Source organism: Eimeria acervulina, genomic scaffold (genome assembly GCF_000499425.1).
Source record: "Eimeria acervulina Houghton genomic scaffold, Eah_scaff74, whole genome shotgun sequence".
NCBI classification, from domain to species: domain Eukaryota; phylum Apicomplexa; class Conoidasida; order Eucoccidiorida; family Eimeriidae; genus Eimeria; species Eimeria acervulina.
In genome coordinates this window covers 37,145-52,240 of record NW_013549625.1, presented here as the reverse complement: position 1 = coordinate 52,240, position 15,096 = coordinate 37,145, and the positions used below count along the sequence as shown (strand labels likewise).

Below are 15,096 nucleotides of genomic sequence, written 5' to 3'. Positions count from 1 at the left end.
TATATATATATATATATATATATATATTAGATGCATGCATACGCAGCGCATATATGGAAGGCGTATTGATAGGCGGCCATCTGGTAGAGCCGTCAGCCGCCAAGTAAAATGCAGCAAAATTTTATTGACATATTATTGTAAAGCGTCGACTTGTATGATGAATGGAGTTGTTGCATGCGTGCATGCAAGCGTGAATGCATGTGTTTCTTTTTGTTTGCTTTTTGGGGCTTTTTTGAACAGAGACGTGAAGCCGGAGAATTTGATGTTCCGCCGTCGGCTGCAGAGGCATGGCAGTGCTGCTGCTGCTTCCTGCTCCGTGCGTCAGCAGCAGCAGAAGCAGCAGCAGCAGCAACGGGATGAAGATTCGGTTCCTTATGGGGACGCTGCAGACGGTGCAGCAGCAGCAACAGCATCTGGTGCTTCGTCAGCGGGGGAGAGCAGCAGCACATGTCCTCCGTTGCTGTCGATGGAGGAGCAGCATGAGTTGCTGCTGATTGATTTCGATACATCTGTGTTCATAGAAGACCCCTTAGGGGCCCCCCGCAGCTCAGGGGGCCCCCAACGCCGCCTCGTAGGCACCTATGGGTACTTAGCGCCTGAAGTACTTACCTCAGGGAGATATACGAGGGCCTCAGACTTGTGGAGCGTTGGAGTCATTCTATATATTCTCATGACTGTAAGGCTATCTATCTATGTAAAATACTATATGCATGCATATCTACACCCTTCTTAAAATATACATATATGTGTACATGTCTACCTTATATATATATATATATATATATATATATATATATATATGTCTGTATAGAATATAAGTACGAATGCATGCACACGCACGCACTTAAATATATATATATATATATATATAAATTTATACAGGCTTGTAGATGTGTGCAGCACTGTATTTAATTATAGAGGCACCTGGTAGTTCTGTATGGCTAGCGGCAGCTGTAGCAGTCTAAGTAGGAGGGGCGCCTTTAGGGGGCCCCTAAGGGGGCCCCTGGAGGCCGAGGTAGCGGATTGATGGTTGATGTTTGCATGCTGTGTTGTGAGGGAGAAGGCTCAGACGCCTATTGTTTCGTATGTTCATAGCTGTCTGCATGCATGCATGCACGCATGCATGGGTTTTAATTGTTTTTTTTGTTGCTGCTGTTGCTGCTGCGGCTGCTGCTGCTTAGGGATCTCCACCTCTGCCAATGGAGCTGATGACTTCAGCTCGCTCCGCCTTAGCGGTCATTCAGCAGGTAGCAGCGCAGCAGGGCGGCATCGACTTTGAAGCTGCTTCTTTATTGGAGTTTCCACTCGCTAGAGACCTCTGCAAACGCCTCCTAGAGATTAACCCGAACAGACGCATACAGACGGCAGCACAAGCAATTGAACACCCCTGGTACGCAGCCCTGCAGCAGCTGCAGCAACAGAAACAAGAGCAGAAGCAGCAACAGAAACGCAGCAGGTTGCGTCTTTGTTAGGCGTGCACCGCTGCATGTGAGCGTGTTTGAGATGTATCTGCAGCTTTCTGTTCTTATTTTTGCATGCAAAATACTGTATCTGTAGGTATTGTGGAGCTCGACGACTCTTAGTTGTTATTTTTGCTTCTTCTGCATGCTGCTTGCATGCATGCAGGCTGGATACGGTGCGGCATCGCTCGCTCCCCGCTCCCCGCCGTCTGCGTTGTCCCTGTGCGCCCCCTCATGGAGCTGCCTGTACACCCGGAGGACAGACGTGGGGCCGCTGCATGCGCTCTAGCGGCCATGATGCTGCCGTTGCTCTTGCATTGGTTGACCCCGAAGAGCAGCGGTGCAGCTTGGAGCAGCACCGCGCACGCGCAGCGGCAACAGCAGCAGCATCAACAGCAACAGCAGCAGCAGTAGAAGCAGCAGCAGACAGCATGGATGCATTCACAGCTCAAGAAGGATTGAATGCAACAGGCAGCAGCAACGGCGGCAGCAACCCCCTAGAGAGCCCCCGCAGCACCTACGGCCAACTACTGCAGCAGGTTCCTCTCCTGTCTCCATACTTTATTCACGACCCAGCAGCACCAGCAGCAGCAGCAACAGAGGCAACATCAGCAACAACAGCAGCAGCAACAACAGCAACAGCAGCAACAGCAGCAAATGGAAACTGTACAGCCACAGCACGGCCATCCGCGTTCCCCATCACAAACGCTTCTTCCTTCACGAACGCCAGCAGGACAAGGACTCAAGGCAGCAGCAGCAGAAGCAGCAGCATCAGCGGCATCAGCAGCAGCGTCCGCAGCAGCATCAACAGCAGCTGCAGCTCTCAATTGTACACTCCTCTTGAGGGCCGTGTCTCCCCCTTTTTCTCTTCGCAGCAGCTCAGCAGCAACCCAGAGGGGCACAGCAGCAGCAGCAGCTCAAGCAGCAGCTGCTGCAGCGCAGAGGTGCAGCAGCAGCTGCTGGAAGCTAAGTGTTTGTTTGGGCCCCCAGAAGAGGGGACAGCATTAAAAGAGAGACCCAGGAACAGCAGCGAGTGGAGCTGCTCAACTGTCTCCAACGGCGCTGCAGGAGGGTACCGCAGCAGCAGCTGCAGCAGCTGCAGCAGCAGCAGCAGCAGCAACAGCAACAGCAGCAGCGTCTGCAGCAGCACTTCCCCCTATACAACCCCCCACCACCTCTCCCCCGCCTCCCGGGGTCTCCTCCATTTAGAAGAATTCAGCAGCACAGACATCAACATATCCTGCGCCTCCTCCTCAGTTGAGAGCTCCGCGACTCGCGCTGCTGCATTCAAACTTACCTGCGGCAGCAGCGGCAGCGTGAGCAGCAGCAGCAGCAGCAGCAATAACCGCCACAGCTGCGGTGCGGCTCCGCAGCAGCCGCCTGCTGCACTCGACTGTTCCTTTGCTGGGGTAGCTGAGGCTGTTTCCTGCTGCTTGCGGCCATCTGCTGCGCCGCTGCAGTGTGCTGCTGAGGGTGCTGCTGAGGCCCTAAGTGCCACACACCAGCTGCAGCAGCAAGTGCAGCAGCAGCTGCAGCAGGTGCAGCAGCAGCTGCAGCAGCAGCAGCCAGTGCTGCAGCAACTGCACGAGCTGCAACAGCTGCACAAGATGCAGCAAGTGCTGCTGCAGCAGCAGCTACAGAGACCTAACGGCCTCCAGCGCGACCCACTCGATGCTCTGTCTATAGAGGGAGACCTCCAAGAGGCAGCATGCACCTTGAAAGAGAGTCATCACTGCAGCAGCAGCGCAGCAACAGCAGCAGCAGCAGCAACAGCAGCAGCAGGTAATCTTCTGACGACTTCCCGCGGAGAAGACGCCAGTACTGAGCAGCACCCCTTGACAAAAACTGCAGCACAGCTGGGCCTCAGCTGCAGCCCCAGAAGGCTGCATGCGCTAGGAGACCTCTCCTCCGCTGCAGCAGCAGAAGCAGCAGCAGCAGCAGCAGCAGCAGCAGAAATGGCAGGCAAGAAGGTGCCGTATGCCCTGCACGAGAAAGGGCATCGGAGATAACAACACCCTCCCATGCATGAGGAGTTTTTATCTTGACTCGTGCTGCCACCACGAGCAGCAGCAGCAGCGACAGCAGCAACAGCAGCAGCAGCAGCAGCAGCAATAACTGTAGGTGTAGCGTCTCCAGGGTATGTCCGCGGCCCGTCTGCTGCTCAGAGGGGGCCGACCCGCGAGTGGCTTCTCCTCAGCAGAGACAGAAAGAAGATACTGCAGCACAAAGCAAGCTGCAGGTAAACGAGAGCTAGCTAGGTAGCTAGCTAGCTAGCCAGTCAGCTAGCTAGCCAGCTAGCTAGCCAGCCAGCCAGCTAGCTAGCTAGCTAGCGAGATGGCCAGGGAAAGAGTGACCTAGGCAGGTATGTTGTACTTAGGTAAGACGTAAATGAAAAAGCATTTGTTTATCTGGCTAGCAGCAATGACTGCAGGGCCAGCAGAAGCAGCACTAGCAGCAGCAGCAGCAGCAGCAGCAGCAACGCAGCAGCAACGCAGCAGCAACAGCAGCAGGTGCTGCTAGAGGCAGGGATGCTTCAGAAAAGACAGGGGCATTTTGAATCTTGATTTACAGAAAAGCCGCTGCTCGAGTTGCCGGACTCGCTGCTGAAGCACGCCACAAGAGTGCAGCAGCAGCAGCGGCGGAAGCAGCAGCAGCAGCAGCGGCAGAAGCAGCAGCGGCGGCGGAAGCAGCAGCAGCTGCATCAGAAGCGGCAGCAACCCCAGCATTTGTAGTACGTGATGCCGCATCTGCAGAGAAAGAAGGCCGCCCTAGAGCTCGGCTAAGAATTGCCTCAGCCCCCTGCGGCTGTCTCCACCAGACGGAGTGCAGCAGCAGCAGCAGCAGCAGCAGCAGCAGCACCACGAGTCTGAATGCTTTTTGAGCACTGGGAGCAGCAGCAGTAGCTGCAGCAGCAACAACAGCAGCAGCAGCAGGACAGGTTGTGAGTGTGTTGTTGGGTTGCACATCGTGTGCCATGAAGGTTGAGAGAGAAGGCTTCGTGTCTGTTGCCTTCTGTGGTGTATGTACACCTCGGGCGCCCGCCTCTGTGGGTTTATGAAGAAGCGAAGCAGGTTCTGCTGCTAATTGCTGCTGCTTGCATAAATTTTAGTTGGGGACGAAGAGCAACTGCGGGCCTCTGCACACCTGGCGTTGTTCCGCTAGGCAGACAGAGGAGAGCAGCAGCCTTCATGAGCAGCAGCAACAGCAGCAGCAGCAGCAGCAGCAGCAGCAGCAACAGCAACAGCCGCAGCAGCACGGTGGGGCTGTTGTTATTTGAGACGAAGCCCAATGTAGCAGCGCAAGAGCGGCAGAGGCGGCAGGGCGTGCTCACGCATCAGCGTGCTGCTGCCGCTGCTGCTGCTGCTGCTGCAGCTGCTCAGGTGTACGTACACCCCACGCCGCTGGAAGTGTGGGGCCCCTCTCTGGCTGGCAACCCGTTTGCAGGGCGACGCCAGAGAAGTTTATTTGTGAATTATTATTTATTATTTATTCCTCTTTTTCATTTTTCTTTGCCCTCACTCCCAGGCAAACCCACAACAAACCCCTCGGCTCTTTATTTATTTATGCGGCACTCAGAGTCTTCGCTCGTCTTCAAATATACATATATATATATATGCAGATAGATAAATCTATATATTTATTTGTACATATGTATAGATAGCTATTAATATTATACAATCTATATTATATGTATGTACGCATATATATATATATATATATTTACATACGCACGCAGCTATAATAGTCTAAATCGGTGTAAATATGCATTTGTGCTATTTTTATGCATATAGCGATACTTACACAGAGAAACATATTTTACGTATATATATATATATATATGCATCATTGACTATCTAGATAAACAAATAAATGTATATTTATTAGTATGACTTTATTTCGCTTAGAGGGCAGAAGAAAAATTTAATTTGCTTTTAATTAATCACAGTGAGACCAACCATCTCTTCATTCATTCGCCATAAAACATAATAATGCTGCCCTGTATACGTATATATATATATATATATGTTTATGTAGACCTATAAATGCATACAATTTTATTAATGTAGAACATCATTCTAACATATGTAGGCATACACTTGTGTGTAAACACGGATGTACAAATATATATATGTGTACACATATATATATGTATATATATACATATGTATTTATATATAAATGTATATATATATATATATATATATATATATATATATATATATATATATATATGCATATATATATACATTTACATATATATATATGTACAGTATATGGGTTATGCTTTATTTTATTTTGTTTTTTGTGCATTTTCTCTTGTTTAACTAAAAAGTATACAAAAATAAAATAAAATAAAATAAAATAAACTTATTTTTATTCTTATTTTTATTTGCACATACCAACCAACGACAACAGTGGCAGCGACAGCGAGCTATATAATACACCCGAGGGGCTGTCTTTAATATCTTATTGTTTATACTAATTTACAATTTAATTTAATTTATAGTAATCAATTAACAAAGGCAAAAAGAGGATATATGGAAAGAAAACCCCGCCACAGCCCCTGCTGCTGCTGCTGCTGCTGCTGCTGCAGCACAGACAGCCGCTGCCGCCGCATGCACAGGCAGCCCCCAGGCTGCCGGGTTGGGATGTTCCTCTAAATTACCTTCTGTTTGTTTTTCTATTTCTTGTTGCAGCGAAGTAGGACATGAAGGGCGTCATGCACAGGCAGAGAGAGCTGTAGCACAGGCAGCAGCAGCAGCAGCAGCAGCAGCAGCACGGCTCGACTCCCCAGGTGGCTGACAACCCTGGGGTCTTTCTTGGGGCCTTTCGTGTGTTGTGTTGTTTTTCTTTGCTTTTCACTACTCCTGTATTCCTAGGCCGCCAACAGCTCTGTACACGTTTCTGGGTGCAAGACCCCAGTGAGTAGCAGCAGCAGCAGCAGCAGCAACAGCAGCAGCAGCAGCAGCAGACAGAAGATGAGCTATGATCGAGCAATCACCGTCTTCTCCCCTGACGGGCATCTCCTACAGGTGACGCATCCGCAACACCGCAGCAGAAAACAGCAGCACCAACAGCAGCAGCAACAGCAGCAGCAGCAGCATAAGCAGCATAAGCAGCAAAAGCAGCATGAACGGCAGCATAAGCAGAAGCAGCAGCGTAAATAGCAGCAGCAGCAGCGGTACCCAGTGGTTTCTTCAGTTGTGTGTGTACTGTCTAAGGGGCAGACGAGCTAGTGACGGCGTAGGGTTTAGGGTGTAGGGTTTAGGGTTTAGGGTTTAGGGTTTAGCGGTGTTTAGTGTGTATGTACACAGGTGGAGTACGCTATAGAGGCTGTGAGACGCGGGGGTTGTGTTGTGGGTGTGAGAGGCCGCGATGCCGTTGTATTGGCTGTAGAGAGGAAGGCAGCTGCTAAGCTGCAAGAGCCCAGGTAAAACCCTAAACCCTAAACCCTAAACCCTAAACCCTAATCTCTTAAGCGAAACGTGCGTTGCTGGCGCTGAAGAAGGTGGTGTGTGTGGGTTTGCTTGTTCCTGATGGCTTAGGACTGAGGGTTTTAGGGTTTATGGTTTAGGGTTTGTAACTTAGGATGAAGGGTCTAGGGTTTAGGGTTTAGGGTTTAGGGTTTGGGGTAGGCGAGGGTTTCGTTCCGGTTGGTGGAGACACTTTGCAGGCATTCTGTGGTTAAATGCGTTATTAGGAATTTGTTGCTTGCATCTTTTTTCTGCTGTTTATAATTTGTTGTTTATATTTTATTGTTTTTTTATTATTTGTTCTTCATCATTTCTTATTTTTAGCTTATTGTTTATTGTTTATCTTTTTTTCATTTGTTACTATTATTATTTTGACTATTCAGTATTATTATTGTAATATTTATTATTATGATATTTATTATTATTATTATTATTATTACTTATCTCTACAATACATCTTTTAATATCTTTCTTTTCTTCTTTTCTTTATCTTGTTTGATATGCACAGGACAAGCAGAAAATTGGTGTTATTGGATGAGGGTTTGTGCTGCGCCTTCGCGGGGCTGCATGCAGACGCGCGGGTGTTGTTAGCGAAGGCACAGCTGGAGGGGCAGAGCTACCGTCTTAATAATGATACAGCACCTACAGCTGATTATATGGCCAGATATATCGCACAAGTGCAGCAGGTTAAGCAAAACATGCTGCTGCTGCTGCTTTTCTGCTGCTGTTTTGCTGCTGCTGCTGCTGCCGTTGGGCTCCTGGTGGTGGTGCTGCTGCTGCTTTTGTGGTGCTACTGCTGCTGTTGTGGTGATGCTGCGGCTCATGCTGGTGCTGCTTATGCTGCTGTTGCTGTCTTTGCTGCACTGCTGCTGATGCTGCTGTTGCTGGCATTACTTTTGCTGCTGCTGCAGTTGCGTGTGCTGCTGTTACAGCTGCACTTGCACTATTTTTGTTTTTGTTTTTGCTTTTGCTGCTGCGTCTCCTATTCCCGTTTCTAGCCCCACTCCAACTCCCTCAGCTGCTGCTCTTACTACTGTTGCTGCTGTTGCTGCTGCTGCTGCTGTTGCTGCTGCAGAAGTATACACACCGCGGGGGTGTGCGACCGTTTGGTCTGTCAGTGCTGTTGGCTGGCGTTGACTTAGAAGGAAATTTAGCGCTCTATCAAACAGAGCCTTCGGGGATATTTGCTAAGTGGAAGGCGCAGGCTCTAGGAAAGAATGCCAAGGTAAAAAGCAATAAAAATAAAAATTAAATAAAATTAAATTAAAATTAAAATAAAATAGAAAGACTGCGAAATAAATAACAAATAAAAAGGACAAAAATATTTAAAATATTTTAATTAGCAGTTTAAATGAGAAAAAAACAGAAAAAAAATAATTAGGTTTTGTACACTCTACTGAAAATTAACATTAATATATAAACGCATTAAACAGAGCACAACAGAGATAGCAAAGAAAAGAATAAATAATTATTTATATATAATAATAAATAAATAGAATATTGGGTGAAACAAACAAAACAACAAAAAAACACTCAACACACTGAACAGCTCATTAAATACAAGAGACAAACAAACAAAACGAGGAAAAACATAAAACTAACAGGACAGAAGACGCAACACTCAGTCAAATGCATGCATGCATGCATGCATGCATGCAGACCTCCACATCCACACATACTGCATGCATGCAGCATTAATATCCACACAAGCTTCATGCATGCATGCATTACAAGAAGAACAGCTTCGAAGGATGTGCATGCGCTTGGCATTTATGAAGAATATGCATGGTTCTGCATGCAAAATATAAATGTTTTTTTTGAGTTTCAGTAGGTGTTTGACTTGCATGTTATTTTTGTGGGGTGTATGCGTGTGGGGTGTATGCGTGTGGGGTGTATATGTGGGGTGCATGCAGGTGGGGTATATACGTGTGGGTTGTATTGGTGTGGGGTGTATATGCGTTGAGTGTATATGTGTGGGGTGTATATGTGTGGGGTGTATATGTGTGGGGTGTATGTGTGGGGTGTATGTGTATAACGAGCGCAGACTGTGCAAGAATACCTGGAGAAGAATTACAAAGAAGATATGAATGAAGAAGATACTTTTCTTTTAGCAATTAGTGCTGTGGCGGAGGTAGTAGAGGCTGGAAAAAGAAATGTTGAGTGTGTTATAATTACAAAGACAAACACAGAGTTCGTCTCTCCAGATAAAATTGCACAAGAGGTAATAATAATACACCGCAAACAAAGACACAAATTTATACTAAAAATACACCCCAGGAGGCACAGAGAAAGACAGAGACGGAAACAGAAGGAGACAGAGAGAGATGGAGGTAGAGAGAGGGGCAGAGAGAGAAATATAAAGAGACAGACAGCGACAGAGATATCGACAGGGACAGAGACAGACAAGAAGATGCCTCCATTAGTCTTCTCTTTAGGGACCCCTATGAAGGATTGAAGAGGCTCGCTGCTGCATGCAGTTTGGGTTTGCTGCTTCTTTATTTTGTGTACCTCTTTTATCTCCTATATATCTCTTGTTTCTTTCTTTGTGTCTCCTCTGTCTTATATATATATGTATATGTATATATATATATATATATATATATATAGTTTGTTTAGCTCGTGTGTCTCCTGGCGCTCCTCTCTCTGACTCGTTTCTTTGTTTGTTGTATCTGCATTTACTTTACTTATTTATACTTTAGATTTATTTGTATTTATTTATTTTTATTCATTTTAATTTCTTTTTGCTCGCGGATGCTTTTCTGCAGCTGGAGAAGTTGGAGGCCCAGAAGAAATCTGCAGAAGAAGAGGTTAAGCCCGGAGACAGCTAAACCCTAAACCCTAGAGACACCTGAAAACCTAAACCCTAAACCCTCAAGACAGCTGAGCCAAACCCTAAACCCTCGCTGTGAGCGAGACAGGTGTTTCTGCAGCAGCGAGTGTCTCCTCTATAAGGGAGACAAAGAGGGTCTGCGGGGGCCCCCTCCGTAAACCCTAAACCCTTGTTATGCGCATGCATAAACTGCGGAAGCAGCCGCAGGAAGCCTTGCTGCATGCATGCAAGCGGGTGTCTGTACACCGCATTGCTTTAAACCTTTAAGGGTTTGCATGCGCTGTCTTTGGTATTGTACTGGAAGACATGCGCTAATAGAAAAAAGAAGATAAAAGAAAAGAAACCCCGGGTGTACATACACCGCCAGCACGAGGGCCCCCAGTCCGCGGCATCTAAGCCCTAATAAAACCATAGCTAAACCCTAACAAAACCCTAGCTAAACTAGCTAAACCCTAATAAAACCCTAGCTAAACCCTACTAAATCCCTAGCTACACCCTACTGAACCCTCAACTAAATAAACCTTAAACCCTAAGTAAAGAGGGCCGCATTGGCTTTAAAACACCAGAGGACAGCGAGAGACTTGCGAGGAAAACAATCAAATAAATAGACAACTGAAGGCAGCGGCTAAGGAGACAGAGAGAGAGGGGGGGCCCCTAAAATAACCTCTAAAAGAATTCAAACAAGAACACTGGCAAACCCTAGTAAGGGTGTAATTCATGAAAAAAGCCCTCAGAAGGACCTTCTTAGTCTTTTCGCCGCTTCTTCATCGCTTGCAGCAAATCAAACAACAACAAAAACAACAGTAAACAACAACGCCAACCCTGACCACAGGGGCCCCAGAAGGGGGCCCCACAGGAAGGCCCTAAAAGGGGCCCCACAGGGGGCTCATAGTTAGCCTAAAGGGGGCCCCACAGAGGGCCCCATAGTGGGCCTAAAGGGGGCCCTACAGAGGGCCCCATAGTGGGCCTAAAGGGGGCCCCACAGGGGGGAATAAAAGGGGGCCCCACAGGGGGGCCCCACAGAGTCTTCTATGTGTACGGGTATTTCTCCTTGTGCATGCATAGGTAGCTGCATTGGGGCTTTTTTTGTACAGACCAAGGATGAGGGGAGAGACACGCTTTAATCTGCTTGGGCGTGTATACTGGATTCTCTTTCTTGTACTTACGCATTCATAATATATATAATAATTGCATATATATAATACTACCTGCACAGGGCATATATATATATATATATATATACATATATATACATATATATAGTATAAATCAATGCATGCAACTGTATCGCATGCATTGTGTGCGTAGTTATGATTGTTTGTGTGTGCTAGTACACGCATTATATGCATGCATTATTATATGCGTGCATTATTATTTGCATGCAAATAATGAGCGCTACATTTCCAGAAGGACCATACAAACACCCAGAAGTAAATGCTTCTATACTATACGCATGCACGCATAAACATAAGCCTGCGAGCATGCATGCATGCATGCATACATACGTATGCATTTGTGTATGTGTGTGTATGTGTATGTGTGTGTGTGTGTGCTTTGTCTAAATAAGCAGTCATGCTGCCGCTACACCTTGCAAATGCATGCATGCATGCATGCATTTGTCTCCACTTGGCTTCCTGTATGCATCTATGCATGCAGGTATTGAGTTCGTTAGTGTGTATACAAGCTCAATGCATGCATGCATGCATTGAGCTTGTTAGGGTGTATGGTATATCTAGCGTGTGTCCTGCTGCAGCCACGCATTGGGGAAGATAATAGCAGCAGCAGCACCGAGTCTCTCTAATATCTGATTAACACTGAGGCCCCTTCCGTGATGTCTGTAGGCTAGAGCAGCAGCTTGTCTTGTGAGTAGGCTTGCTGCATGCATTAAGAAGAGTTTTGGGGCTGTGCTGCTGCTACAGAAAGGTACATTAAGACCCATGCCCTCTATGCATGCAACCAATTCCCGCTGCTGCTGCTCCTGCTGCTGCATTTGCTGCTGCTGCTGCTGCTGCTGCTGCTGTCCGCCCACCCTCTCACCCCACACCAGCATCTGCGCTAAGACACCACACAATAAATCTCCCTGACCCCCAGAGCGTTTGGGGGCCCCTAAGAAGCGAGCATCAAGACTACCAACTGCAGCAAACACTTCTCCTTCCTGCTGCTGCTCGAAGCCTGCATATGCTCCCAGCAGATCTACTCTCCCCTTTGCAAAGACACAAGGGCCCCGCAGCAGCGCCACTGTCTCTCTTATGTTCATCGTTAGGCTCTCTGCTTTTATTGACTCCGGGAATAATGCATGCGCTGGACAGGGCAAGAAACGTTCTCTTACTGCTGCGACCCCACTCTGCTGCTGCTGCTGCTGCTGCTGCTGCTGCCGGCGCATCAGCGCCTGCAGCAGCAACTCTAATTCATACGCATTTGGTGTTAATACCGCATCCCCGTACCCCTCCAACAAAGACAGAAAATGTTCGTGTCCTGGGATCGATAAAATGCGAAGCATGTCCGCATCCAAGATCTGCAACGGCAGCAGCAACAGCAGCAGCAGCAGCAGCAACAGCAGCAGCAGCAACGCTCATTAAAGCCCCTCCACACCACTTCGCAAGCAAAGAGGGCCCCAGAGAGATATGCATGCATTGAAATTTGACAATGGAGTAACTGCGCACTCTTTGGCCGCTTTTTCTGCTGCTGCTGCTGTTGCTGCTGCTGCTGCTGCTGCTGCTGCTGGACTTACGAGGGGTTTGCGTAGGTGCATGCAGAGCCTCAGCAGCATAATTGCTGCTTTTTGGGTGACAGAAGCAGCAGATTCTGCCTCTCTTGCAGCAGCTTTAAGGCGTGCGTAGTCCATAGTAGCGGGGTTGGTTGGGTCAGCTGCTGCTGCTGCTGCTGCTGCTGCTGCTGCCTTCTGATCTGCTGCATTGCAAGACGAAGAGCTGCCCCTCACAACCTTATGCACATCTTCTAATGCGCCTTTAAACAATTGAGACAAGCGGCCTCCAGGCTTATCTCCTGAACTGTGCGCGTGCTGCTGCTGCTGCTGCTGCTGCTGCTGATGGTGGTGGTGGCGGTGCTGCTGCTGCACATCATCTTCCTCGTGAATGCGGTAGTTGCTGCTGCCTCCAAGGCCAGGGCCTATCACAACGACATCCGCCTTGCGAAGCACAGGCTCCGCCTGAGAACAACACGCACGCCCTTTCTTGCTGCTGCTGCTGCTGCTGTTGCTGTTGCTGTTGCTGTTGCTGTTGTTGCAGTTGCCGCTGGAGAAGGGAATGAAGAAACAAGTGCTGCACCACGTGCAGCAGCAGCAGCAAACGCAAAGACAGCAGCAGCAGCAGTAGTATCAGCAACAACGTCAGCAGCAGCAGCAGCAGCAGCAGCAGCAAATGCGCACATGGATCCTCAGCCGCGCCAACTCCATCTGATAGTCGAAGGGGCCCTCATGCGCACTGCCCTTCCCGTGCACTTCGTAGCGGCAAGGTAAGATCTGCAGCAGCAGCAGCAGCAACAGAAGCAGCAGCAGCAGTAATAAAGACAAGACCTGCTCGCTGCTGCGATAAGATAAAGCCACGGCAATGTCATATACAGGGAGGGGTAGAAACAGAAGTAGCAAACTGCAGCAGCAGCAGCAGCTGCTGCTGCAGGTGGTGTTGCTGCTGTTGCAGCAGGTGCTGCTGTAGCTGCTGCTGCTGCTGCTGCTGCAGTAGAGACACATACAGGATATACAAGAAGCTCTGGGCTGTACGACTTAATTGGCACCGCAGCGCTGGGCGTAGTTATAATCGTAGCCAAATCCGCACCCTGCAAACACAAACCCTAAACCCTAAACCCTAAATCCTAATCCTCAGGCACGAAACGCGAAGCCCTAGGGCCTAAACGTGAAGCCGTAAACCCTAGCTAGACCCTAACCCCTCAGCAGATAACTCTAAACCCTAAACCCTAAGCATGTAACTCTAACCCCTAAACCCTAGGCACATAAGCCTAAACCCTAAACCCTAAACCCTAAGTTTTTACCATGCGCAGCGCCGCAGCGGCAACGAAGTAGGGGGCCCCTGTATAAGCTGCCGACCCCCCTATAACACAAACCTTCCCTGCAGCAGCAGAAGCAGCAAAACCAGCAGCAGCAGCAACAGCAGCAGATGCAGCACAACCAAATGCAGCAACGCAGAAGGCGCTAACCCGCCTAGTTCGCTAGCCGCAGCCAGCTAGCTAGCTAGCTAGGCCAGCGGAGCAATCAAAAACAAAACGGAATACTAAACCCTAAACCCTAAACCCTTAAAACAAACCCTTGCTCGCCTACCGTATCTGCCCTTGTGCTCCCTGAAGTCAATTGAAGGCAGCAGCACCTCCTCCACAACTGCAAAGCAACACGCAACCCTAAACCCTAAACCCTAAACCCTAAACCCTAAGAACTTCGCTGGCACTGCGAACGTCGATTGCTGCATTCGTTGCGGGTTTGCTGCCGCGGCTGCGCTGTTACTGGTAGCAGCAGCAGCAGCACCAATAGCAGCAGCACCAATAGCAGCAGCAGCAATAGCAGCAGCAGCAGCAGCAACAGCAACAGCAGCACCAGCAGCAACGGTTGCTGCTGCTTCACCTCGTAGCCACTGGTTTGTTGCCTTATGTGCTGCGTCTGTTTCGTCCTTCGTGAGCACCAGCATATGCGATGGCTTGTGTTGGGAATGCACTGCTCCCGCTGCGCTGCTGCTGCTGCCGCTGCTGCTGCTGCTGCCGCCGCCGCCGCCGCCGCTGCTCCCGCCACCCGCAGAGAGCTGCCCTGCAGACTGTTTATGCGCCATCCCTGCTACTGCAGCGTCTGCTGCCGGTGTTTGTGCTGCTGCTACTAGTGTTTGTGCTGCTGCTACTGCTTGCGCTGCTGCTGCTGCTGCTGCTGCTGCTATTCGTGGTGCTGCAGCAAGAACGATCCGCGTTGCTGCAGCTTCTGGAGCCACTGGAGTTGCTGCCTGGCGAAAGATGTAGGGCGAAAAGCTTGAAATAGCTGAGAGTTGCTGCTGCTGATGCTGCTGCTGCGGCTGCTGCAGCCGCCTGGACAGCAGGAGCACACGCAGGGGGGCCCTGGCGATGAAGACGCTGCTGCTGCTGCTGCTGCTGCTGCTGCTGCTGCTGCTGCAACGGGAAAGGCAGGAGAGCATTAAACAGCAAAGCACAGCAACAGAAGGGCGTAGAGGCAGAGAAAGCTGTATGCTGCAGCTGCCGATGCTAATGCTTCTGCTGCTTCTGTTGCTGCTGCTGCTGCTGCTGCTGCTGACGCTGCTGTTGTGTGCCGAGGTTAGGAAAGGAGCTTAACTGTAAAATTAATACACACAAAAGCAACTAC

At 49.0% G+C, this 15,096-nt stretch overlaps 3 protein-coding genes across 3 annotated transcripts in view; 2 read left to right on the top strand and 1 right to left on the bottom strand.

Annotated features, from left to right (window-relative positions):
- Positions 1 to 4,737, top strand: part of EAH_00013130 (protein kinase, putative) — a gene marked incomplete at both ends in the record, with an annotated part of 7,446 nt that extends 2,709 nt beyond the window's left edge. Inside the window, 6 exons of the mRNA XM_013394544.1 lie at positions 241 to 676; positions 1,182 to 1,390; positions 1,627 to 3,435; positions 3,626 to 3,699; positions 4,032 to 4,188; positions 4,623 to 4,737. Of these exons, the coding sequence (XP_013249998.1) occupies positions 241 to 676; positions 1,182 to 1,390; positions 1,627 to 3,435; positions 3,626 to 3,699; positions 4,032 to 4,188; positions 4,623 to 4,737 (2,800 nt within the window). The remainder of the gene's footprint in view (positions 1 to 240; positions 677 to 1,181; positions 1,391 to 1,626; positions 3,436 to 3,625; positions 3,700 to 4,031; positions 4,189 to 4,622) is intronic.
- Positions 4,738 to 6,439: 1,702 nt separating this feature from the next.
- EAH_00013120 (proteasome subunit alpha type 7, putative) lies at positions 6,440 to 9,762 on the top strand (the record flags this gene model as incomplete). Its single annotated transcript, XM_013394543.1, has 7 exons — positions 6,440 to 6,493; positions 6,776 to 6,891; positions 7,097 to 7,144; positions 7,443 to 7,620; positions 8,010 to 8,159; positions 8,979 to 9,155; positions 9,700 to 9,762. 7 exons carry the CDS (start codon positions 6,440 to 6,442, stop codon positions 9,760 to 9,762), a joined length of 786 nt encoding a protein of 261 aa, XP_013249997.1.
- Positions 9,763 to 11,496: 1,734 nt separating this feature from the next.
- On the bottom strand, positions 11,497 to 14,911 carry EAH_00013110 (ATP-dependent (S)-NAD(P)H-hydrate dehydratase , related; the record flags this gene model as incomplete). The annotated part of the gene is made up of 7 exons (XM_013394542.1): positions 11,497 to 12,279; positions 12,496 to 12,933; positions 13,153 to 13,245; positions 13,476 to 13,559; positions 13,773 to 13,849; positions 14,059 to 14,115; positions 14,260 to 14,911. 7 exons carry the CDS (start codon positions 14,909 to 14,911, stop codon positions 11,497 to 11,499), a joined length of 2,184 nt encoding a protein of 727 aa, XP_013249996.1.
- Positions 14,912 to 15,096: the final 185 nt, after the last annotated feature.